This window comes from Dermochelys coriacea, chromosome 2, assembly GCF_009764565.3.
Source record: "Dermochelys coriacea isolate rDerCor1 chromosome 2, rDerCor1.pri.v4, whole genome shotgun sequence".
Taxonomy (NCBI): domain Eukaryota; kingdom Metazoa; phylum Chordata; order Testudines; family Dermochelyidae; genus Dermochelys; species Dermochelys coriacea.
In genome coordinates, this window is record NC_050069.1 from 72878995 (window position 1) to 72906588 (window position 27594).

General features: G+C 39.8%; 1 protein-coding gene across 1 annotated transcript in view; it reads left to right on the forward strand.

Moving 5' to 3' along the window:
* Positions 1–27594, forward strand: part of PXDNL (peroxidasin like) — a 297645-nt gene that overhangs the window by 179558 nt on the left and 90493 nt on the right. Inside the window, exons 5-10 of the mRNA XM_038393301.2 lie at positions 6999–7070; positions 8822–8893; positions 13268–13437; positions 19878–19995; positions 25673–25842; positions 26375–26644. Of these exons, the coding sequence (XP_038249229.1) occupies positions 6999–7070; positions 8822–8893; positions 13268–13437; positions 19878–19995; positions 25673–25842; positions 26375–26644 (872 nt within the window). The remainder of the gene's footprint in view (positions 1–6998; positions 7071–8821; positions 8894–13267; positions 13438–19877; positions 19996–25672; positions 25843–26374; positions 26645–27594) is intronic.

Genomic DNA, 27594 nt, shown 5'->3' on the forward strand with positions numbered 1-27594 from the left:
AGTGTGCATGTATGTTCTGAATTCCACCCTCAGCCCCTGCAACTGGTTTGATGTGTCCCTAAATTTTCCTATATTTTGCCTCCAGAAACACAAATTTAAAATGGTTTCAGAGTAGCAGCTTGTTAGTCTGTATCCGCAAAAAGGAAAGGAGTACTTGTGGCACCTTAGAGACTAACACATTTATTTGAGCATAAGCTTTCGTGAGCTACAGCTCACCTCATCGATGCTGTAGCTCACAAAAGCTTATGCTCAAATAAATTTGTTAATCTCTAAGGTGCCACAAGTACTCCTTCTCTTTTTACAATTTTAAAAGTGTGTTTGTCCTTATCTTTAAACCTTAATGCTGGTATTTCCACACTCCTGTAATTTTTCTGTTTGTCTATGATGCATGCAACTTGCTTAGAAGCCAATGATTTTAAACAGCTGCACGCTTACTGAGTGGGGAAAATAATTCTGTTTTCTCCTTCAATTTCTGTAAACTAGCCTATTAGTGGCTGACAGTTCTCCTTGAAGCTGTATGTGGCTGTAGTCCAGAAATGAATTATAACATAAAATGGTAGTTACAGGCTTAGAGAAAACAATGTTAGTGCACTGGCAGCTGTGATCAAAGCTGTGTCTAGTTTTCTGAGAGGTAGAAATCCCCAGGTGGCAATCAAAAGTTTCATGGAGCAGGATTTACAGGCTGGATTCATAGTGGGCTCCGGCCAAACAATAATATGCAGCAGAACTCAAAATCTTTCACAGGCAGAGTATATTCTTGATTCAGAACCTGAGATACTGGGACTTAACCATTTTCCTCTGTTAATTAAAAAGAAAAAAAAAGCACCTAAAAGTCCAGAAAGCATTTGTTTTCTACTACTAACAAAATGTACTTAAGGATAATTTGTTTCACCTTTTGTATGCAGGTATGTATGCTGGCTGGGGAATATATATCTTCTCTGGCTAGGTTTTCATTTCTGGAGTAACACAGTTTATCATTGTTGAGGAGATCAAGTGCACAAGCTCTTATTTGTTCAACCACCAAAGAAAGCATGTCATCAGGTCAGAGCAGTGGTTTAGATGAAGGACTGTTTGCTTTTGATGTATTGGATAACTTTTTTGAGCTTGAAAGATAACTCTTCCTGCCTTAGAGCATTTTATGGTAACTCAGAAATATGATTGCAGGTGCCAGAAATTTGTAACAATGTCAGCTGGACCATTTTGATTTGGGATGACCTAGTCTGAGAGCTTCAAATACATTTGCTTATGTGGACAGTTTCTTGACATGGTATACGGCACATTTAGAAATATACAACCTGTGGTCCTATATGTCCTATGTAAATTATTCATAGATTCCAAGGCAAGAAGGGACCATTGTGTTCTAATCTGACTTTCTGTGTAACACAGGCCATAGATATAATTCCTAGAGCAGATCTTTTAGAAAACAACCTCCAGTCTTGATTTAAAAACTGTCAATGATGGAGAATCCACCACTATCCATGACCAATTGTTCCAATGGTTAATTACTGTCACTGTTAAAAATTTATGCCTTATTTCCTGTCTGAATTTGTCTAGCTTCAACTTCCAGTCACTGGATCTTGTTATACCATTCTCTGATAGACTGAAGAGCACATTATCAAATATTTGTTCTCCATGTAGATATTTACAGACTGTAATCAAGTCATCCCTTAACCTTCTTTGTTAAAGTAAATAGATTGAGCTCTAAGTCTATCACTATAAGGTGTGTTTTCTAATCCTGTAATCATTTGTATGGCTCTTCTCTGAATCCTTTCCAATTTATCACCATACTTCTTGAATTGTGGGCACCAGAACTGGACACAGTATTCCAGCAGCGGTCACACCGATGCCAAATATAGGGGTAAAATAACCTCTCTACTCCTACTCAACATTCCCCTGTTTATACATACCAGGATCGCATTAACTCTTTTAGCCACAACATCAACCAGGAAGCTCATGTTCAGCTGACTATCCACCAAGACCCCACATCTTTTTTCCACAGTCACTACTTCCCAGGAAAGAGTCCCTCATTCTGTAAGTGTGGCCTATATTCCCACATGTATACATTTACATTTAGCTGTATTCAAACATATTAGGAGAGATTGTGTTCAGTTAAGGGACTAAGAACCCTGCTGGAGTAAAGATGCAAATTGCATCACACCCTGTCCTAATCTGGCTCACTGTGGAGGATTTACCCGGGAGAGGGCAGGCACTGTTTCCAGCACCACGCTAGTATAGGATTTACATGGGAGAAAGGCAGTTGTTGTGTCTGTTGGGAGCGCTGTAGCCATAAGGTGTCCATATTTCTAAAATCAAATCTCCAGGAATCTTTGGTGGAAATATTTTATTTTTTATTTTTTTGGAGAGGTCAGAGAGTTTACAAAATCTACAGGTGCTCTGGTTCCTGTTTTCAGTCTGCACTGCCTGGGTTGAAAAAAACTCCACATGGAGTAACAGAGCAGATGAAAAAGAGGCTGAGCTTTGCCTATACCACCTTCAACCTTTTTTTCCTCTTGCTTCCTACCACTGTGTTTAGGGCAACAGACAGTGCCACCCACTTTTTGGGATGCAGTGGCTTCCAAGTGCTACTGCAACCTCCTCTCTGGAAATTTTCCACCACTTGGAGCCCTGTACACTGGTTATTGCTAGTGAAAGTGGCACTGTGTATTGTTAAAGAGATTTAAATTGTCAAACAGAAACCTGAAAAAGGCTGCCATGACAACTGTGGATTGTGGATTTTTCCTATTAAAGTATGATTTAAAAATAGCAGAGTAAAATAGGAGACCAAAAATCTGGTACAAAAAGTCCAATTGTAAAGTTTGAATTTTAGTATTATTTCCATAAGCTTTTATTTATAATCATCAGATGACAGTAAAGTTCTTTGTATTATTCAGTGCTAATGGAAGAAACATCACTAAGTGTTTGCCTGTGTCTAGCAAATGGTCATGGCAGCTGTAGCAAGAGAATAAACCAGTGTGAAAGCCCTGAAGGCTCCTCTCTCCAGGGAAGCCAGGTAGATCTTGGCGCTCAGTCAATGTTTGATTCTTCTTACCGGGACCATGGGATCCATTCACACAATATTCCGAGTCTCTGTGTTCCCTTTGGGAGTTACAATATCCCTCACTTCCCGGAGAGGAACCCAGGCTTCCTCAGATGCCCAAGGACAAGGAGGAAGAATCAGATCCAACCTCATATTCTCTGCTTGATGATTACAGGCAGTTCCAGGACCTATTAAGGAGGGTTGCTGAGACTCTCCAGATTTCTCTGCAGGAGGTACAAGAGACTCCTCAAAAGCCCTTGGAGATTCTGCATAGTGAAAGGCCTAGGAGGTTTATGCTGCCCTTTAATTAATGGAGCTTGCTAAGGTCATCTGGCATACACCATCCATTTGTGTCTATAGGAGGACTGAAAACAAATACTACATGCCAGCCAAGATAGCAGAATTTGTATTTTACAAGATCCACTCTGTTAGATAAGGATGTTAAACATCTAGACCTACTGGGCAGGAAAGTTTTCACTTCAGTCAGCCTTTTCATATAGCCAGTTGCCAAGCATTAACCTCAAAATACAATTTCTGTCAATTGCTCTAAGTTAGTGGAATAGATGGACAAACACCCACAAAAGCGCAGATCACATTCCTGGCTCTGATTGAGGAGGGTAAATTAATCGCCAGATCATCTCTCCAAGCCTCTGTTGATGCAGCAGAAACAGCTGTTGTTTCAAGGGCAATGGCTACTGTCATTCATTGAGCATCCTGTCTTCATTCCTCAGGATTCTCTGGGGAAGTATAATCTACAGTGGAGGGGATATGTCTTGTGAAGGGAACAACATGTTCAGGAATAAAACAGATGAATCTGTACACTGACTGGGGGATTCAAGGGCAACCCTCTAACTGAGGATCTACATTCTAGCACAAGGAGGAAGTACCACAGAACTCAGTCATACAAGCCTCAACCAGTGCCTCAACATTTCTACCACCAAAGGGCATATGAACCCTCATGGAAGTGACAAAAACTGGAGCCGGGTACACATAATGCTTCCCCTTCTTCCAACCACAACCTCCTGCTAAGAAATATTTTGACGGTACTTTCAAGAGCTGCAAAGCACTCCAAATACTGCATTCATCAATCATGAACCCCAAGACCCAATTTGGGAGTCGACTGGCCCACTTTGCCCAAACTTGGTGGGTGATGACAGACAGATGGATTGTTGACATAGAATCATAGAAGATTAGGGTTGGAAGAGACCTCAGGAGGTCATCTAATCCAACCCCCTGCTCAAAGCGGGACCAACACCAACTAAATCATCCCAGCCAGGGCTTTGTCAAGCTGGGCCTTAAAAACTTCCAAGGATGGAGATTCCACCACCTCCCTAGGTAACCCATTCCAGTGCTTCACCACCCTCCTAGTGAAATAGTTTTCCCTAATATCCAACCTAGACCTCCCCCACTGCAACTTAAGACCATTGCTCCTTGTTCTGTCATCTGCCACCACTGAGAACAGCCTAGCTCCATCCTCTTTGGAACTCATAATACACTCTGGCTATACTATGATATTCCTCTGCTTTCCCCCCTCCCCGCAAAAAATCCCTTCCCTGTCCCTCTTGAGGGACCACTCTCAGGAGACGATGGTCATTATATAAGGGAACGTCTTCCTCCTTCAGGGATCCCTAGAGAAGGTCCTCTTCAACATTTTACTGAAAATAATTTCTCATTGAAAAAGGAAGGGAGGATGGAGACCCATCTTAGACCTCAGACAACTCCTTGTCTTTATCTGAAAACTGAGGTTTAAATGGTCACACTGGCATCATTAATTTCCTCACTGAACAGAGACAATTCTGTACAGGTTCCTGATGTTCCCCATGGACAGGCACCACTACCACTATAGGGTACTCTCGTTTGGCTTTGTAACAGTACACTTGTAGGTACCCTTCATGCTATCAGTAGTATCCGCTTACTTGGAGCACTGTAGGTCATCAGTTTTTCCCTATTTAGTATTGCTAGCAGTGCCTTTAAGTCCGCACCAACGGTATCGAACTTAGAAAATGCATGCTTGGGGCAGTTCAGGTCATATTTAACAATAGTAAAAAGAGTCCACTAGAAAATAGTACATAGCCAACAGGAAATATTTATCAGTTATCAGATAACCCCTGAGGACTCTGACATGCTAACTATTTTAGAATATCTTCTTTCTTTAAATACCAACCATGTCTCACTTACTTCACTACAGGTTCATTTGATAACTATCAGTGCCTGTCAGTGGATCACTTGATGATTACCTTTTCTGTTCATTCCATCTGGGGCACCTGGCATTGGCCACTGTTGGAAGACAGGATACTGGGCTAGATGGACCTTTGGTCTGACCTAGTATGGTCGTACTTATGTTCTTATGATAACTACTCTATCTTTACTCATCCTGTAACAGTACTTTTTTGAAAGGCCCGGTTATAACCTTTCCTCCTGTGAGTAGGTGCACTCTGATATGAGGCCTGAATTTTGTCCTCTGAGCACTAACAAGACCTCCATTTGAACCCTTGGCTTCTTGGTCCTTATCCCTCTTATCCATGAAAGTCACCTTTCTAATTGCCTTCACCTTAGCTATAAGGGTGGTGAACTGGGACCCCTCAGGGTGATCTGCCATATACAGTCTTTCACAAGGATAAGAATGCTCTGAGGTACATCCTAAGTTTACTCCTAAACTGATCTTGGATTTCCATCTAAATTGGACAATCCATCTATCTTCATTCTTCCAAAAACGGCACACTGCTAGTGAAAACAAGTGGCCTCTCTCCACAGATATCCACTGAGCTGGAGTGTTTTACCTACAAAGAACAAGACCATTTAGAAATCACCTGCACTATTTGTATCATTCACAGAATGGATGAGAGTGGAAACAGTCTTTTTCCAAAGACCTTCAGAGTGGATTTTGGGGTGGATTCTGCTGTGTTAGAAGTTGACAAACACCCCTGCACTACAAGGTCTGAAAGGTCACTCTACTGGAGCTCAGATCACCTCTGTAGCCTTCATTCAAGACATTCCTATTGTTGAAATCTGTAAAGCGGCTATGTGGAGTTCAGTGAATGTCTTATCAAGACATTGTGCCTTTGTGGATGCTTCTGAAGATGTTGTCTCTCTCAGTACAGTCATACTCCTTTCAGAAGTATTGCAGAAGTCCTCACAACCTTCTCCTCAATAAGCATGCTTGGCAGTCACCTACAATGGAATACACATAGGGACTAGCACTTGAAGAAGAAAGAGAAGTTACTTACCTTACACAAGAACTAGAGTTCTTTGAGATGCGTGGTCCCTATCTGTATTCACTATCTGCCCTGCTTCAGATCCTAACATATGCTTCATGGTAGAGAAGGAACTGGAGATAGGCGGTCCGCACTGCCCTTAGGCTTTTGTCTGGGAGCACAAGGAGGAGAAGGGTGCAGGAGCAGACTTAAAGGCTCTGCTAGCAATACTCTTCCAGTTTCAGGCTCATGGAGCTCACTTGCAACCATAGAGGAGTATACCTAGGGTCCACACATCTCGAAGAACTTCAATTACTGTACAAAGTAAGAATTCTCTCTTTTCACTGATTCTTTGTTCTTAATGCAAATGTTACTGTGTTTGGCCACTTATTACACATCCTTTTTCTGTTGTTTAGCCCAAATTATTATTCAAGCAAACGTTAATTTAAATGAGTTTCATTAAATAGTATAATAAGTTCAGCAGGCGTTCTTCTGTTCAGTTACAGACGGTGATTCCTTGGGCCCACTACCTGCTGGTAGACATCAGCTTCACCTCTTCTGTATCAGTGGGTTCTTAGATTGCCAATGTGAATAGCAGGGAAAAGGATTGTTAAAAATGCATGGATTTTCTGTTTACAGAGATTGTGTTCTGTGGATTTGTTGGGTTTTTTCAGTATTTTCAGCCAATACTGCTGATTTCCTTTCTATCCAATTTCTTCACAATGTCCAGAAAAGATGAGATAACTATATTGATGGTCTTTCCACAGGTATATTCACTTCAATCAAATAGAAACAGTCAAGCCAGAAACCTTCAGAGACCTCCCAAAATTAGAAAGATTGTAAGTGCTGGTTGGGCAAACTTTTCATTAGTTCTGTGTTCTTGATTTGTTTTCATCATTCAAAATCTGACTAAATAAATTCTGTGCCCTTTTATCTACAGAAGTGCTGAAAAGTGTAGGAAATTCTTTAATAGTCACCCTAGTAAGAGAGCAAGATTTTGTAATGTAGATTTCCATCACAAACCCTCCAGCCAAGAAGAACTCTTTCAAGTCTGAATTGTATTTTCAGTGAATTGACTTTAGATCTCTCTGAAAGTGAGTTTAGATGTCTTTCAAGTAAAAAAAAGACATGATTTCCATCAAAACTCCAGACTTCTGTTCTGTCACAGAATCTGTTTGGCATGATACCTTTAAATGTGACTCATTTAAGGCCTCATCTCCTCTGGGGATTTACCTCAGTTACAGCCATCAGTTGCCAGACCCCTCTCAAAGCTACAAACCCGTAGTGTGAACAGGCAAAGGCTACTTCTACACTGCACTCTTCTGTTAGTGGCTTGCAGAGTATGTAGTCCGGTAGCTCCCCTAGCATGAGTTTAAGTAGCAGTGATGACAGTGAGATGTGGCTTAGGTGAGTAGAATATAGGCATGCCCTGAAGGGTGTAACCTACATGGCTCTCTCCTCACCCAAGCTGTGCTCTCCTGTCTACACTGCTATTTTTCGCCATGTAGTGTCCCACTGCCTCCCAGCTGCTAGCGCCTTTCCTCACTGCAGGAAAAGATTCCAGTAGCTCTGGCAGTGGGGAGGAATTGGAGAAAGATACCACCAGAGGGAAAGCCTTCAGCAATGGGGAAAGATTCTGCCATCTCCCTACTGCGAGAGCCCTTCCCCGCCAAAGGGACAGAGTGCAGCAGCTCCCCACTACTGAAGCCTTCCCCACTGCAGGGAAACTCTGTCAGGGATGGAAAAGCTCTTATAGGGAGAGCTGCTGAAGCTTCCCCCTCCACCCCCCCCCGGCCTTCCCCCTGCCCGAGCCTTTTACTGACATTTGCAGCTATACACCACAATGTGGACACAGCCTGCTTTTCTCTGTGACTACATATTCTCTATATACTGCCGACAGTGGTGTGTAATTTAGACATAGTCAAAATGTCACAATTTCCACCAGTGGAGATTATGCTAGTTTCAAGCAGAGCTAAATGCGATCAGTGCAAATAGTTGCTTTGTTAATGGTTTGCATTGGAGTGGCTACATCGCTTAGTGATGGCACTAATCTGGATAAATAGTCAGTGTAGAGAAGGCCTTAAATAGAAATGAAAAAGATATGCTACATCACTTACCCATTGCTGACACATAACCACTTCTGAATGGGGAAACATTACAGTTGTTTTACTTTGCAAAGTAAGTCTACACAATGCCTTAGAGCCAAAAGTGAAGAATGAGTTATCCAGCTGAAACCAGAGGAGGAATTTATACAGGAAGTATTTAATTACAAAGTTTGAATTTGATCAGGATACCCCTATTCTTGTGGGGAAACAAAGGCCATTAGCTATAAATGACTCAGATATTGCTTTTGTCATCTGAAAGAAATATAATCAATATTTATTAGTAACCTTGGTTGAATAATAAAGCCCTCCTCCCTGAGCCTTAACTTTTATAAACGACAACTTTACTAATTTGTTAATATTATGCAAGGGTTTTTTATTGTCAGATTTTAAAATATACAATGCAGAGCCATGTTCTTTGTAATATATTAATATATAATTCTGTAAAGGAATCTGTTAATTATTAAGGCATATCTTCTGTTCCTCAGATTTCTGCATAACAATAAGTTGTCTAAGATCCCAGCTGGAAGTTTTTCTCATCTGGATACACTAAAGAGGCTGTAAGTTTTGGAAAATAATTTTGTAAATAATGATACTCCTGTTCTACTGCAAAACTGTGTGAACTGTGAAGAAAGTTTTTTTAATTAGGTTCGTTAAATGAAGACCACAGTTTTCTTATACAGTGGTGTTGGCATGCTTTTCACCATGGGACAGAGGAAGTGACATATTATACTGTGTTTGTTCTAATGTTTCATAAGAAGTGAAATGTGAATGGAAATTAGAAGAAATTCCATAAGAGACAGAGCTGAAAGAGAAGGCATGGAAGGGGAGAACAAGGCTGAAGAATGAGAAATGAGGGTGAAGGAAAGGAACGTGGATAGCAGCTACTAAATATGGAATAAGGGGAATTAAGACTAAATCAGGACAGAATTTGGTGACTCTGTTAATAGAAATGGATGTCCTGTTTGTAGACATGAGAACCAAATGGTCCATTTAATTTTATATGCCTGCAAATATCATGCATTGTGTTCTTCCATGTCCTATTTGGCCAGCAAATGGACATACGTTTTTTCTTAGAGAGAGAGTTTTCCATGACTCATAAAACAGTGGTTAAAGTTTAAAGAGCCTCACATGGTCCTTTCTTGTTGTATCTCCTGCCTTTTCCTTTTCACATCTCATAATCATAGTTAGAGAGCTACAGGTATGAGATTTCAAAACTTAAATTTTACCTCTCTTTTTGCTGTTTGTTCCTCAACTGTAGTTACTAAGGCATGATGTCTCCAAAACCAGATGTGGAAATTCCTGCTTCGGGATTCAATCCTGTCCCTCCTTGAATTTGGTGGGATTTTTGCCTCCTATTTCCATGGGACCAGGACTGGGCTCTAAACTCTAAAAAGTCTCCAGGCCATAAGGATTTATTTGAATTAGCAAATTGGTCCCAGTTCAGCAAAGCACTGAATTACATTCTTAGGTTCATCCCTATTCAGTAAAGTATTTCAGCACATGCTTAAAATCGAATACATCTTTAAGTCCCAGTGGAGAAGTACATGCTTAAAGTTAAGTAAGAGATGATGGGCTGTAACATATGTTTAAAATTCAGTAGTTGTCAAAGCAGTTTGCTGAATCATGGCCAAAGAGAAAACATTTGCAACTTTACTGTCTTAACCTTTATCCTTGAAATGTGAGGGTAGGTCTATACCACAATTAGACACTCGCAGCTGGCCCGTGCCAGCTGACATGGGCTTTCAGGGCTCGGGCTGCATGCCTGTTTAATTGTGGTATAGATGTTCTGGCTCAGGCTACCACCCAAGTGCTGAACCCTGCCACCACACAAAATCATAGAGTCTGGGCTCCAGCCTGAGTCTGGGCGTCTATGTGGCCATTAAACAGACTCTAAGCTCGAGCCCCACAAGCCCAAATCAGCTGTCAAAGGCCAACCATGGGTTTTTAATTGTAGTGTAGACATACCCTTAAAGTTTACAGAAGTAAAAAACAGAGCCTAGCTCTTTAGTTTGCTCCTTACCAAAAGCTAGGAACATAAGAACACCAAGGAAAAGAGAACACCAACATCATATGGTTCATCAATGTGTTCTAAGTGAGTGATGCTAAATGAGAAATTGAGGATTCATATGACTTGGTATTACTAATACCTCCATAGGGGCCTATTCTCCTGTCAATATGTGAGTGTAATTCCTTTTGGCGATGATGGGAACTATATACGTATACTGAGGTGAGACTATTGTCTGTAGTGTTTTGGAACTAGATGTGCCATTTACACAAAAGCCAATTGCCAGCTTACAATATTGATCAAAAAGAGTGAACATTGAAATCATTTCCAGGGAAACACTTTGATTAGTTTAGTTGATTTTTTTTTTTGTATTTGATTCCAGAATTCTGAAACTCAGAAATAAACAGTTACAAAGCAAGTAAGCCTGCTACTCCAGGTGGGCAGTTAAAGACAAGGAGAGAGCCTAAAGGGCCACACTGTTACAGAAAGGTGCTTTAAATGTGTTTATAGGCTTAATCTGTTTACCTTCAGAAAGCACCACCTTTTAATATGAAAAGAACCATTTGAAAAATAGCTTTCAGGGGGGATGGTTTTATAGAAAAAGTGGCTAAGTTACTGTAATCATCCTGAACATGTTAAAAGAAAAGGAGTACTTGTGGCACCTTAGAGACTAACAAATTTATTAGAGCATAAGCTTCTGATGCATCCGATGAAGTGAGCTGTAGCTCACGAAAGCTTATGCTCTAATAAATTTGTTAGTCTCTAAGGTGCCACAAGTACTCCTTTTCTTTTTGCGAATACAGACTAACACGGCTGCTACTCTGAAACCTGAACATGTTAGCATCCCTTAAAGATGAGAGAGAGAGAGAAAGGGCTTGTCTACCCTTTTATACTAATGCTATAGCAGCAGAGCTTTACTGATGCAGCTGTGACACTGTAGCACTTCAGTGAAGATGCTGCCTATGCTGTTGGGTGGGCTTTGCCCACCTCACAAAGAGGTGGTAGCTATATTGACAGGAGAAGCCCTCCCATCAACAGAGCGCTGTCTACACTTGGAGTTAGGTTGGTATAACTGCGTTGCTCGGGGGGAGGATTTTCCACCCCCGTGATCAACGTAGGTATACCGACATAAGTTGTTAGTGTACACCAAATGGTGTGTGTGTGTGTGTGTGTGTGTGTGTGTGTGTGTGTAGGTAGGGGTTGGGGTAGGGAAGAAGGTTAGGGCTCCATTGGTTAGGGCATTAGCCTCGGTCTTGGGAGACCAACATTCAATACCCTGCTCTGCCACAGACTTCCTTTGTGATCTAGGAGCCTCAGCATCCGTATCTCAGCTCCCCTTCTGTAAACTGGAGATAATAGTACTCCTCTAGCTCACAGGGCTGTTGTGAAGATCAGTAGGTTAAAGTTATGGAGGCACTCAGATAATGGAAGTCATTTAAGTACCTGAAATAAATGAAAATCAATATTCCCTTCAAGTTACAGCAGTTGACCTCATCATCATGACATATTCCTTGCAATTGAACAATCTAAAATGCACTATGTAGCAGGCTCTGAATGTATTGTGTGATGATAGAAGGTTAAGGGCAATAATCTGACACTAATAACCAAATAGTTATTACAATGGTGGTTTTTATAATGTACAGGTTAGAAAAAAGAGCCCCTAAAATTTTATTCTGTGAAAATTGAATCCCAGAAATATGATATACCCAAAATAAAATGTATACATGCATTCAAATACTATCTTAGAAACTGAGAAAACATCATGAAAACATTACAAAAACAACTGTACATTTCAATGTCCATGGCTGTTAGTTCAGTCATGTCATTTTTAAAGTTTTTAGGAATGGCCATACTGGGTCAGACCAAAGGTCCATATAGCTCATATCCTATCTTCCAACCGTGTAATGGACCGGAAGAGTTTAGTTTTCAAATTCCTGGTTGCCTCTGTCTTTAAATAGAGTGAGTTTTTTGAATGACATAATTATTAATTTTACTTTTAGGACCAAGTCTTATTCTTGACCATGGTTGTCATATAAGTGAAACCAACACATAGATAAACCAGATAGTTGTTGTTTTTTAATAAAGGCATCCATTAGTTACAGCTAAATGAGTCATCTGGAGGTTCAGTTAGGTGGATCTGTGTTGGGAAGGAGTGGAAGCACATTTCTAGAGGACCCAGCAAAACATGTAAGCCACATACGTAGTTTTAAACATGCACATGAATCCCATGGAATTTCAGCAAAAGCTTACGGTGGAGTAGGAATTGTCTTAAGCACATTACTTAAGTGCTATGCCAAACTGGGACCAGAGCAAGGTATAAGGTATAGTAAGAGGTCCCTGAGGACATCTGGGTCTCCCCACACCCTTCCCAGAAATGCTGCTGCAACCAGCTCTGACACTACACAACAAACTTCTTTTGTCATTGAAGTGCTGGGAAACAGATTATATCCTGAAACTGTAGTGGTGTGGAGAGAAAGTTATCCATGCATCCACTTCCCTCTGTAGTGTACTGAGTAGGGACAGCTATAGCTGACCCCTTCCTGTACACAGCCAGATTTTCTAATGGATATTTGCACTGTGTGACTATTAATGTTCTGTGCTGAATTATACTGGAGATGAAAGGCAGTTTACTGTTGTTTTTGAGATTACCTTTTTATTACAACATATTGAAGACACATTATTTTTGAAGAATAGATTGTAATATTGAGCAGGGAAGGAGGAAGGAAGGAAATACAAAATGTAACAAGCCAGAGATTTTTACTATGTGTGTGTATGTATGTATGTGGACACACACAGATTATCTATTTAGTTATTTTGAAGGAACTATAATAGCATTAAAATAGTAAAAGTGAAGTTAAATATAATCAAGTTGGTGACTTTTTTAATGTACATTCTAGACTGTTGTTTTTATTTCATATATGCACAGGCGCTTGGACTCTAATGCCTTAGTTTGTGACTGTGAATTAATGTGGTTGGCTGAACTAATAAAAGAATATACCAGAAATGGAAATACTCAAGCTGCTGCCACCTGTGAATATCCCAAGAGACTTCAGGGCAGGTCTGTTGCATCGTTAATAGTGGAAGAATTCAACTGTGGTAAGTTAAGTTGGCTGCATGCATCTTTGGAGAGAAAATTGTTTGTGCGCCTTCTGGCTTTAAGCCTACAGGTATCTATTTTTATATATTATGGAAAATAAACTAAATTTATTTATTTTCATTAAAATTTCATTGAAATGCTTAAAAATATGGGTGCTTTTGGTTTAGTCAGAAGGCCTTTAAAATTAAGAACTATTGATGTCTTTGATTATGATCAGTTCTTTTCCCCATAGAATACATCTTAAAGTAGAACCTTGCTAAACTAGACTATATGCATTCCCACAATTAGCATGCAGGAAATAGTTTCTCTGCATTTCTCTGCAAAGAGTTTTATAGAATAGGTTGTAGTGAAATCTTATATTACTACAACTTCATTTTTTTTAAATCAACTACAGTATACTAGTGAGTATTATAAAGACAAAAAACTAAACTATACTCAGAAAATTAAGGCATGAAATACATTGTATGATGGAATATTTGTTATTGTGTGTGTGCAAATTAACAAAGTTCTAATGTGTTATCACTCAAAAACACCATGGACCAATTTCTCAGTCTGAGTTAAGATTGTTTATATGGTAGGGTGCCAATCATGCAAAGATTTACACCCTTGCCTCTCCATATGCACAATGCTTTTAATGGAGTTATTAACAATTAACAATGTGTAAAGAAAAGGACATCAATAATTATTTGTAGGGTCTTGGATTCTGTGTGTGTGTATTGTTCAGTAGAGATTCCACAGTTAAGTTTGCAACGATACTTAATTTCTCTGTGGAAAGTTATATCTTGGATTATATTTTTCTATCAAGGAATGTCAGTTCGAAGACATGGTTTCATGTCATGTTTTAAAGTAAATTCAGATAGAGAAATTTTTTATGTAGTGTTTTCTAAGTGTGAACCAAATGCTGGAAGATACCTGGAAAGAGAGTGGAATTCCTTCCTTCTTGCAAATAGGCATAATAAAGCAGTTCAAGAGGAGCATTAATGTTTTTTTTGTTATACTGGCTGGGGCCAGCATCCCCGCAAAGCCCCACAGTGTGTTGTTCTGTCTGTCCATCCATCTCGCCCTTCCTCTTTCACCATGATAGTAATGGTGTTCATGGTAATAAAAGGAATAATTTGCATGGGGAGCCATTGTCTGGTCATGTTGGCCACATATAAACATGAAGGGCAGAAAAGCACTGCATGCTTATAATAATAATTAATAATACAAGAACTAGAAAACATCCAATTAAATTAAAAGGCATTGGATTTAAGGTGGATGAAGGAGATTTTCTTTTTCAGAATGTATATAAGTTATACTGTGAAACTCTTTGACACAAGATATGACTGAGGCAAAAGAACAGGATTTAAAAATAGGGACTAGACTTGTATATTAAACAATAACATTTTATTCACAATTTCATTTGGTAGAAATAAAATGTTGTAAGAAAGATAGTATAAAACAAAGCAGTAAACAACTGCTTAACTCATTACCTGTACACCTTTTGTAGGATTATTTTAATCTTGATTGTTTAACTAAAGAAAGGGATTTGAGGATTGAATGTAGTTTTATAGATTTTATTAAATACCCTTAACAATAGCAACTAATAGCATAAGATATAATAAGGCAAAATAGTATTAGATTATGATTTGACTAACAAACTAAAAAAAATCTATAACCATTTTTTAGAATTAAATCACACAACCACAGTAAAAATAACAAATACACAATCACTATGACAGGTTTCAGAGTAGCAGCCATGTTAGTCTGTATCTGCAAAAAGAAAAGGAGTACCTGTGGCACCTTAGAGACGAACAAATTTGTTTGAGCATAAGCTTTTGTGAGCTACAAGTGAGCTGTAGCTCACGAAAGCTTATGCTCAAATAAATTTGTTCGTCTCTAAGGTGCCACAAGTACTCCTTTTCTTTTTATTTATTTATTTATTTATTTATAATCACTAGGATGGGAAGTTGACTTTGTTTAGAATTTTGACTAAGAGTTCCTCAGTATAGATCTTCACTTGTGTCAACTGGTTGTCAACTCTGGCAGTGCTAACGCAGAAGAAAAACAATCCAAAGCTAAATCACAAAACAATGTAGTCAATTACTTACATGCCAGTTCAGTCAGGTCTCCTTCCCAATTGATCTATAGTAGGCACCTTTGTTACCTATTTCCCAATAAATTATATTAACCCCAGGATCTGATTAACACTCCTAACTAAAATAAACTAACTAAAATAAACACCTAACCAATTGCCCATGAGGTAAACCCTGTCATTAAAGTTTACAGTATTTTGCCCGGAGCTGTATCACTCAGTTGATTTCCCTTTCATACATATTTTAATTACAAAATTAGATTCCATCATGTTTCCCCATTTTACTATTGTATCTGGCACATCAAACATATCAATATTTGATATTAATTTAATACATTTTTCATTCATTCATTCATTCATAGACACGGAAAAAGGGAAAGTAGCTAGTTGCAAGAGCAGTACATTCTTGTGAAAGGTTGCAGTAACTCTGAGTTTCCTCAGGCAATTGAAGAACTCTAGCCTTTACACCTTGATTTTTTTTTCTTCTCTTAGCCCTCTGTTCTAGTTTTCTAAAAGGTCTTGATGCCTGGGCAATTCTGAAATAGTAATAACTGATAATACTGGGGACCGTAGTTACACCATTGTTCCAAGAATACCAAGTCTCAGAGAAAAGTTGTCTACCTGTGGTTAGGAAATAGCTTCCTTTATGGGCAGTTTATTTCATTGTTGTTCATTACAGAGTTTCTTGCATTTTCTTCCCAAGCATCTGGTACTGACTGCTGTCTCAGACAGGATACCAGATAAGGAACCACTGCTCTGTCCAGATATGATCATTCTTGTGCAACTCCTGAGGGAATTCTGTGCCAAAAATAAATTTTTATGCACAGTATTTTAAAATTCTGCAAACTTTATTTGTCAATAAATAAATGTGGAGTCTCCAACATGGCACTGGGGAGCCATGGACCATTGGCTGCATGGAGGTGGGAGATCACCCTGCAGCCCAACCCCCAGGACATGGACTCAGCGGTGAGGCTGCACCCGACCCAGACACAGAGCAAGGGCTAGGACTGCCCCAGAAACACCTTGGGCCCTGCCCCTCTATCCTAGGCATACCAAGATAGCAAGCAAGAGGGACCAAGTCTTGCATGCATGCCCATCCCTGCCCCCTGATCTAGATGTGGGACAAGCAGGCTCCACCCGGCAAGATCCAAGTGTGGAGGGGCTTAGTGCGGGGGGAATCCAGGTGTGGGGTGAGAGGGCTTTGTGTGAGGCAATCTGAGTGTGGGTGGCTCGGGATTGGGGGGGCATCTGGATGCACAGGGGCTCTCTGGGGTTTTCTGAGTGCAGGGGAGGTTCGACTCTGCAGGGGGGTCCAGGTGAAGGTGGTTGGGGCTAAGCAAAGGGGATTTGGGTGTGGGGAGATGGAGCTCAGCAAAGCGGGGGTCTGGGTGCTGAGGAAGCAGGGCTTGGTGGGATGGGAGTCCAGGTGCAGCTCATTGGGCTTAGTGGAGTGGGGGATTGAGTGCGAGGGGCTCAGTAGGAGGTGGCCTGGGTGCAGGGCTGGGGGTCCGGATGCAGAGGGTGAGATTTTGCAGGGTGTGGGTTCTGGGTGCGGGGAGGGAGGGGGCGGTCAGATGCATGGGGGTTGGCAAGATGGGGAAGCAGGTCCTCATACAGTGAGCCCTCCCCCACGGCTGTGGAGTGATGGGGTCAGGAATTGGGGGATGGCGTGCAGATCTTCCTGCAGTCAGGGGAGGTTTCTACGGGTGGATCTGACCTGGCCCCAGATGCTGCTTGCAGGAGAAGAGGCACTGAGTCCAGCAAAGGATAGGAGCCACTGGCTGGGGCGTCTCCAGCCATCCCCCACCACCGTGATTTACCTCTCCACTGGCTGCTCCAGGTGCCCAAAACTACATGCCTGCATTGCTGGGGAGGGGCGTGTGACTGCTCTTGCAACTTCCCTTTGCTTCCTTGTCAGAAAGTCATTTTTCTGTGGGGAACCAAAGAAATGTCCAGGGGACATGAATTCTGTGTGCACGCAGTGGTGCAGAATTCCTTCATGAGTACTGTGTCCTTATGTCCTGCAGAATGGTCTCTCTGTAACTCTTAGAAGGCAGAATCTCAATGACCCATCTCATCTCTATGGTTCCTCGAGGATGCTCCTTGGAGCAATGTAAATTAGAATTTGAGTCTGTAAATACCAAGATAACTAGATTTATTGATTTTGAATTAAATATGTCTAACTATACTAACTATCTTTTAAAGATGTTTTTGTCTAGGTTAGTTTGGGAGTCTGTCTTTGAGTATGTGGCTGAAAAGATGTGATTAAGAGATGAAAAAAATGAATGGAAGCATTATAGGCAGCAGAGAAAGCTACAGAAAAATAAGCAATTTACTGTGAAATTTGTAACGTCTTTCTGAACATCTGTCACTTCTAGATTTTAATTGATAAGTGAAGTATTCTGAAACCTTTAATCAAAAACTCAATTATGTTCAAATTAAATTAATGTAAAATGTTAAGTAATTAACAGTGTAGTCTAATTTAATGCCTATTACTTCTATGCGCTTTTATGGTAGATTAAGGTGACCAGACATCCCAGTTTTATTATGGGAGTTTTAAGGTACTTACTGTTTCAGGATATTAAAATGTTAATTAAAATTTCTGCTTCCAAAGCATGTTCTTCCATCCCCCTCCTCCCTTGCATGCACTGAAACATGTAACTCAGAGAGAGAGCGAGACAGAGCGCTTTTATCATTGTGAACTATCACAGGGTGTCATGGAAGCAAATATCACAGCCAGAGGAAAACGAACATGACAATATTACATTTTAAGGAGTTTTGTTCTCGGGTGAACCAGACTGTACATATTCATTAATTTAGTCCCAATATAATGCCACTCTTAACTACAGCCTTTCTAGCCATATCCAACTATCATACTATAATAGAATTCCTGTTAAGCCAATGAAATTTTCCTTCAAAATGTCTGTGGTAGGATATGACTACTTTACATTGACAGGCTGGTTAATATAATACCAGTGTCATCTACTAGGTATCTTACTACAAAATGGAGCTGAATGAAAAACTAGTTTTGGGAAATATTTTAAAATTGTTTTCATTCTCATGGGTTTGGAATGGACATAATTTTTGTTTTAACCACATTTTTCATAATTTTTAAAGAACATTATTGAAAACACTATCATAATGGTCCACTTAATGCATTCGATGAAGTGAGCTGTAGCTCACGAAAGCTTATGCTCAAATACATTTATTAGTCTCTAAGTCCTTCTTTCCTTTTTGCGAATACAGACTAACACGGCTGCTACTCTGAAACCTGTCATAATGGTCATCGTAACTTTTCATTTTCCAAAAACCTGGTTTTAGATAAATGTAAGATTTTGATATCATTTTCTTGAAAACACAAGACCTATATTTAAAAATATATATATATATAGACTTTTTTTTGTGAAGGCAGTTTTTTGATAAAAAAAATTGAACAAGCTTTTGTTCAAAAATGACAGGTTTCAGAGTAGCAGCCGTGTTAGTCTGTGTTCGCAAAAAGAAAAGTAGTACTTGTGGCACCTTAGAGACTAACAAATTTATTTGAGCATAAGCTTTCGTGAGCTACAGCTCGCTTCATCGGATGCATTTGTTGGTCAACAAAAATGTTGACCAACTCTGATTAAGACCCTTTCTACTTTACATTGACTAAAATGTGTATGTTTGTCTCATGACTGTGAAGCTTATGTCTGAAAGCATCAATACAATGTAATGTATTGGCCAATATATTTCTGTAATACTGAAAGAGGTAAATTCTCATGTACAAGTTTTACAATCAGTAAGCTACATAAAATAAGCAGGCAGTTAACATTAGTGCAAATGCTTGCAAAATGTTACTAACAGTGCATATAAAATTTACAGGTATAATAATCTACAGGTAACCTGAACTCATGATGTCCTGCTATTTTAGAAATAAACCCGTGTTCTGTAGATCTGACTAGAAATTGAAATCCCTTCCCATGATCAATTTTGTGTGTTTCTGAAATAAAAATCATCCCAAATCATGACAAAAAGCCAAAACTGCAAATTTTTTCACAAGAAGGAATTTTCAGAAAAATTCCATTTTGGGAAAACTGTAACTTATTTTTTGAGCTTGCCAGCAGCCTGCAGAAAGTGAATTTAACAAGACTCTTCCAGACAGAAAGCTGAGGAGCTGACATCTGGATTTTCCCAATGGAAAAATAAAATTTTCTCATAGCAAATTTTGATTGTGGAAAAAGGGCATTTTCTGACAGAAAATTCCTGACCAGCTCTAGTGGACTGGCATATTTTCTTTCTAAACTTGAAGCATTTTCTTTTCTATAGTAACTAAAAAAGGTTTTGATTTTACAGACTACATAAACAAGAACCCTTTCCTTTTTCTCGCAGAGAAACCTCGTATTACTTCTGAACCACAGGATGCAGATGTTACCCCAGGGAATACTGTCTACTTTACCTGCAAAGCAGAAGGAAATCCTAAACCCAAGATAATTTGGATACATAACAAGTAAATCTTAAACAATCATTGCACATGTATACTCGTCTGTTTTCAAATGCTAATTATTGTTAACACCTGGGTTTGTGGACTAGCAATCTAGAATAAGTGTCTGTGTGTGTGTGTGTGTGTGTGTGTTTTCTAATATAAGTCACTCTGTAGGAGACTGGTTATGAAAATTCAACACAATTCATTTTCAGTGAAACTCATGGGAGAGAAAAGTTATTATTTAATGCTTTCTTCACTGACCTCTTGGCTACCTTGGCCTATTTTTAAAAATGAGAGTGAACTCCAGGGTCCTTTAAAATGCCTCCTCCCTTGCATTTTCAATCAGAACTCCCCCATGCCTTAGGTGCAATGTGCAGAGGTTCATTTTCCAGATGCGGTAGCTGAGGAACAGAAAGTTAAAATGATTTGCCAGAGGTGACATAGGATGCTTGTGAGAGAGCATAAATAGAACTCTAATCTCTACGGGTAGGTCTACACTGCAACTGGGAGTTGTGACTGCAGCACATATTCCACTAACCACAACAGCAGGGCTGGTGGCACAGGCTTGCCCTCAAGTACAAGCCCAACCAGGACTTTACCTATGTATTCAGGTGGCTAGCTTGTGCTGCCGCCTGTGTCATCGCACTACATTGCTATTTTTAGGCAAGCTTGCTCAATCAAAGCTAGCTCAGGTATTCCCATGTGTGTTGTCCCAGTTGCAGTGTAGACATAGCTTGAGGCACTTGATCTGTGTGTTATCCACTAGACCGTAATGCCTCATGGAAATTGCTTCACATATCTGTATTTAGTGAAGCCAACTGCAAAATCAGACTAATCATGCTTACTTACCCAGAGTGCTCTGAGACTTACAGATGAAAAAAGTGCTATGTAATATGAAAACATTGAGACACATTTTTAAGATGGTCTAACTAAAGCACAGAATGATTAAGGGACTTGTCTAGGAGGTATTATCGCCAAGTCTAATGGGCATTGGCTAAGAGTGAGAGTCCTTGTCTTCAGTCTGTCAGTTAATATGAAGAGCTAGTTGAAAAATGTTATTTTCATTCTGTGGGAAATTCTGAGATTTCAAAATTTGGTTTTAGGACAAATTGGAACAAAAAGTGAAAATAGTATTTTGCAAAATAAAATATTCCAAAATATTTCATTTAATAGTTATCAAAACATTTCTATTTTATCATTTTGACCTTTATGTTTAAAACTTAGTTTTTTTGTTTTCTTAAAAATTATAATATAATTTTAAAATTGTTATACAAATTAAGTTTTAAACATAAAGATCAAAATGAAAAAATAGAAAGAAAAGATGTTATCCTTATTGAAATGAAATGTTTCAATAATTTCCTGACAAAGATTTTGACTGAAGTAATATATTCCTGTGAAACATTTCAGTTTACTTGAATCAAAATTTTCAGACAGAAAACTGTTCTGTCAGAAAATGTTCAACCAGATGGATTAATCTTCTATGATTTTTAGCATTCTGTGACATGCTGTACCTACTTGTGGTACTGCATACTGGTTAGGTAGCAGACTCATGCCTCACCCCGTCTCTTGTGTCACCTGCTGGCAGTTGCTCCAGTGCAGTGGAGGTCTCTCTTCTGGTAGACAATGACTAGGCCCTTCGGCAAGTTCACCAGTGGAGCCAACCCCCTTCTTGGGAGGCATAGGTAACAGAGTCTTACCAAATATATAGAAGTCTGTAACCCTTTTGTCAGGTGGAGTTGGCAGCAACAAGGTCTGGCTTCAAAGTCTTGGGATTCCTCTTAACAATAATTCTCAGATGTCAAGAATTATAACGTTCAAAAACCAGTCGGAGAACACTTCAGTCTCTCTGGTCACTTGATTACAGACCTAAAAGTGGCAATTCTTCAACAAAAAAACTTCAAAAACAGACTCCAATGAGAGACTGCTGAATTGGAATTAATTTGCAAACAGGACACCATTAAGTTAGGCTTGAATAAAGACTGGGAGTGGATGTGTCATTACACAAAGTAAAACTTTTTCCCCATGTTTATTCCCCCCCCCCATAGTTCCTCACATGTTTTTGTCAACTGCTGGAAATGGTCCACCTTGATATCACTACAAAAGGTTTTTTTTTTTCTCTCCTGCTGGTAATAGCTCACCTTACCTGATCACTCTCCTTACAATGTGTATGGTAACTCCCATTGTTTCATGTTCTCTGTGTATATAAAATCTCCCCACCCTATTTTTTCATTGCATGCATCCAATGAAATGAATTGTAGCTCACGAAAGCTTATGCTCAAATAAATTTGTTAGTCTCTAAGATGCTACAAGTACTCCTTTTCTTTCTGCCAGAAACAATGACTCTCAGTTGAGTTCAATCAGCTCTGCCATTAAATGATGGAGAAGAGCAGGTCCAATGGCATCTAGGACTCATTGGTCAGATTCCTGTCCCCACCCACTGTCCTCCTCACTGGGCTTTGACATCCTTAATCCCTGCTTAGCAGGTGAGGTTCAGTTACGGTGACCCCCTCAATCTGGGCATGCTAAGCACAGTTCTGCTGCCCTTTACTCATACAGTGAGGATCACAACATTTCATTACCCCTGCATTCAAATACAAGAGTGGCTTGTAACCCAAACCAGCCAAAATTGATCATTTTGGCAAAGCAGCGGTGCACCTAGGCAGAGTAGGAGTATCTGTGCAAACATGGTCTGTTCCGGGAAGTCTTTTCCTCTGTCTCATCAATAGATGTCAGGGGAAAGTTCATTCAGACCCTGCATTCAAGTACAATTTCCCCTACAAAAGAGTCTCAGCCAAACGTGCAAGCTACTGTGGGGTGTACGCCCTATCCTCAGTGCTTAAATGTTTCTATCCCCCTTTTCTCTGGGAGAAAAGGGTTTTTGGCCCCTCTGCAAGAGGGAGGTTGGTAGTGGAGCCCAGGCCCTCCCTCTCCACTGGGTTTCAGCCCAGGACCCTAGGAGAGGCAGTGATATCAAATACTGAGGAGTAGTCTCCCTCAGCTGCTTCCTGCCACTTCCCTTCCCAGTCCAGGGTGTGATCAAAAGCCTTCCAAATGATCCAGCAGAAGATGGAATGAAGAGTTGTCTAGTCCTAGGGAAAGGCTAGTCCCTCCCTTGGGCAGCTCTCACTTGCAATCTTCTCTCCTGCAGCCAGGAGTAATGCTGCACCCTTACCCAGAAGCTCCCAAGATAGGTGTCTCCTCCTTTCCAGACTGGCTCTCTTTTAAACTCCTCCGCCAGCTGGAGCATGCTCTGCAGGTGCAGTGGGGTGGAGCTACCTGGGCCCATAACTGCTCCTTAACCCCTTCTGTGGAGTTTACATACCCCATCACACATCTTTCCCTTGTTTGAAATGAAGATAGGCTATGCTGTGCATTCTATCTAATGATTGTGTATTCTTTGCCAAGTGCACACTGATGTTTCTTTTCAGAAACCCATTTGAGTACATGCTTAGTCCATCTCAGCATGTACTCAGGGTTTGTTCTTCAGCAGGCTGTCCCATTTTCTTAAAGGAATGGGGGTGGGGCTGTCACAAGTATTCCCAAATATGACTGCCTCCCACTTCTCACTCCCCCATCCCCCAACCCATGTCTACTATTACTGGAAGCAGCATGTTTCTCATTTTAGCTCCAAAACCGTTCCCGGTTTCTGGGTAAGGGGCAAGAAGGGAAAGAAATCTGTTGCACTTCTGCCTCTCCCTTCCCATAGCAACCTTCCCACTTTGTCCCAAATACCTCTCTTCTTTGGGTAGCTTATTCAACCATTAAGATGCACCAGGTCTTTGTGTGTGTTGTGAGGGACACAGGTGTTTCATTCCCCTTCCCTGCTTTTAGGATGGCTTTAAAGGAATTGAACCAGGCTGGAGCTGGGCTGCTATCTGATGTCATAAAAGCAAGGGGGAGATTCAGCTGAAGGTCCCTATATGTTTAAAAAAAATAATTTCCTTCAAAAAGTTTGAAATTGACCATTTATTCACCCGAGCGCTCACGGTTATGAAAAGTGATACTCAATAAAGAATTGAATGTGCTCACACTTCAAACCACACATCTGTCATTAGTCTCAAGAATCAGTAATTACATAAGTAATTTACCCAGAACTTCTGCTGTTAGTTGATAAATAGATTAACTGACATTTCCACCATTTAAAAAGCCCCTCAAAATAAAATATTTAGATATTGCAAACAAGGTAACAAAAATAATCAATTTTTTAAAAATAATCCAAGATGGTTGTGATGAAATATGCATTTCTTTATATTTAAGAAAATGTCTCTTTTATCATGTAAGATGTGCAAGATTTATAATGTCATTTTGTCCTTAAAATTGCCTCTGAATGCTTATTATTCCTTATTTAAAGTGCTTGCTTTTTGTCAAAGATGTTAGATAAGTATACTATTGTCACTTAATATACTTGATTGTAGTTTGAAACTCAGATTTTTTTTTAAAAATTCCTCTTTAATTAATTCAGCTATAACTGAAGCTTTATGGGGAAAAATATATACCCCCAACCATGATACAAACTGTTCCAGAAGAGTCACTCAGTAGGTTTACCCTGCTTGTATCATAGTCACACCATGTTGCCCAGCAGGGAAGTTGCTTTGGAAGAAACTACTGCCTACGTGTCTTGAATGTCCTTTTGCAAATCTACAGTAGCCAACCTAGATGGATAATTGTTTACAAACACTGCAGAACCTTGTTAAAACCACACTATTCCAGTCTGCCTAAGCAAATAAAATTTTAATTTAAAATTTAATTTAGTGATGACCATTTTTGAAAGTTACTTTCATAAGAAACTGTCATATTGCATCAGTCAGAAAAAAGGAACAAAGAAATGTTGCCCTGAGCAAACAGTACTGATGCCCCAAATGAGTAAACAAATGCTCTTCTGGTGTGTAATCTCAAATCCAGCATGGTAAAAGCAAAATTAAAAGAACAATTACCAATTAAAAACAAAACTCGTGCTAGAATGTGGTGTTTAATGACAGCCCTGAGTAAGAGGTAAATGTAAATGTGTCACAGTTCATCCCAAAGTACCTCATCCCTCTTGCATTAGGATAAAATAATTGACTGCAGTGTTGTAAACGGTGTTCACTTATCGTCATGTATCTAGCAAACTCCACTGGGGAAGGGAAAGGCAGAGTCATAATCCACTCCTGTCTCCTCCCCACTTGTCCATAGAGGGGAGCAGTGGCTATACAATACCTGTGCTCTCTGCAGGACCCAGACAAAACACAGGTAACCTTGATGCGACCATGTATAATAAATCTTACTACTTTGTACTGTAAGAACCAGGGACAATTTATACCATTTCATTAAACAAAATCAAAATAAATTCAAGAACTTAACAGAGGGATCATTCCTGCAAGGTACAGAGAGCCCTCCTCTCCCATTGTCTTCACTGGGAGAAGAGGGTGTGCAGCACCTCACACTATTAGACCCATAATTAGAAGCTGAACATTGCATTGAAACATATGCATGGTCCCAGTATCATTAATTTATCCTCCATCCCAAGTATGAAATTCCAATTACATAATATGCAGATGATCTATTAATTTATAGTAAATGCACTTGTTTGTCATCAGGATCTGGTCTTTATACTTTCCTCAAAATATTCAGTGTCTTTTTCTTAATTTGTAAGATGATAGAAGTGTTCCAAAATGTGCAGATTTGACAAATATAACTTGTCAGAGTTCTCCTCTATTTTCAGCCATTCGTTGGATATGAAAGATGACAGGCGGTTGAATTTGCTTGAAGATGGGACCCTCATGATTCAGAATACCCGAGAATCTGACCAAGGCGTCTATCAATGTATGGCCCGGAATGTGGCAGGCGAGGTCAAGACACAGAGTGCTTTCCTCAGATACTCCAGTGTTCCAAGTAATACTTTCTGCTTCTTTGCATTTTGTCTAGTTTGGAAACACATTTTTCATTCACTTGAATAAAAATATATCTACTTTTAATCCTCAAATATATTCCTTAAAACATCCCCAAACCTCAATTTGAGATTTAGTAAGTATTCACTTAATATGAAAAATTATACAAACTTAATCTGAATTACAGTACTGCCCTGATCAAAACCAGGGTCCCATTTTGTTTTGCACTCTATAAACACACAGTAAGAGAATCCGTGGTGGAAGTGCTTAAAATTTAAGGAGACTAGAAGTGGGAGAAAGGAAGTGTTGTCATTCCCATTTTACAGATGGGGATCTGAGGCAGAGCAACATTATGTAATTTTCCCCAGGCCGTCCAGGAAGTCTGCAGCAGACTTGAGAATTGAACTTCGATCTTCTGTGTCTTAAACCAGTGCCTAACGTGAAAGATCATCCTTACTAAAACAGTAGCATAGCAGTTTAGTTTGAAAAGGTGGAAATTAAAGCCCTCTTTCACCTTGTTTTTCTTTCTTTCCTAGCCAAGCCCAGTTTTATCATTCAACCCCAGAATACAGAGGTCTTAGTTGGCACCAGCACCACTTTGGAATGCATGGCCACAGGCCACCCCCAACCTCACATCAGCTGGACGAGAGGAAATGGAGAGTCGCTGAATGAATCCAGGTACAACATCACTTCTTCTGGAGGACTTTTCATTGAGAACATCACATTGCAGGACCACAATCAGTTTATCTGCCATGCTCGTAACAACCAGGGCTCTGTCCAAGCATCAGCAATTATTATTGTACAAGGTAAGTAGAAGATGAAGCTGCTGCTGAGATTTCCATGGCTCAAGCCTGAAACATAGCTTTCAGGTCATGTGTATGATGGAATTGAATTGTATGATGGAAATGTGGACTCTTTGTTGTCTTGCAATCTGTTGTCTGGTCTATACCAATATGCCTGTCAGTCAAATTTTGCCTCAGATACATATGTACACCATACTTGTTGACTGAACAGTAGAGGTGTATACATATCTGAGGGCAGAACTGAGCCCTCAGGAATACATTTATTGGACTATATATTAGTATTTCAAGCATTCAACATTTATTAGTAAAACACTGAGCCAAATTCATCACTGGTGTAAAGTAACTCCATTGACTCTAGTAGAGCTACACAAGGAATGAATTTGGCCTGTTTATTTGAGAATATTTTACACCGGCTGTATAAAGTCAGGGAAGACCAACATTGACCAGCACAGCTACATCCAGAATAGTCAAAGGTGTGCAAAACATCATTTAGCTACCCCTACTACAGCCTGACAACCATTTGAGTTAACTTTGATCAAACCTGACAGTCCATTTTAGGACCTTATAGTTAAATAAGCAGTTGGGTAAACAATTGTGTAGCTATTTAGGTTGGTATTTATATGATCCACAGTGTCTAAAAATGAAAAAAACTCCCAAACCCTCTTTCTAGCCAGTAAGGAAAATAACTTGATTAGTTTTAAAAGGGTTTGGCTTGTTTACTTGTGGATGAATGTGCATTTTGGGTGTGTGTGGAAAAACTTAGGGAAAACTAAGTCAAATAAACGAGTTTTGCATTTTGTTCTGAAAGTAGTTAGTTTTGTGGTCCTTTGCAGTACTGGGACCCATAATCTAGTTCCACGGTGTTTCCTGCAGTCATGAATCTCCCCCATTGTTCAACAGCTTTGTTGTGCTGATAGATCATAGATGTCAGAGAAAGTCATTGTGGCAGAGGG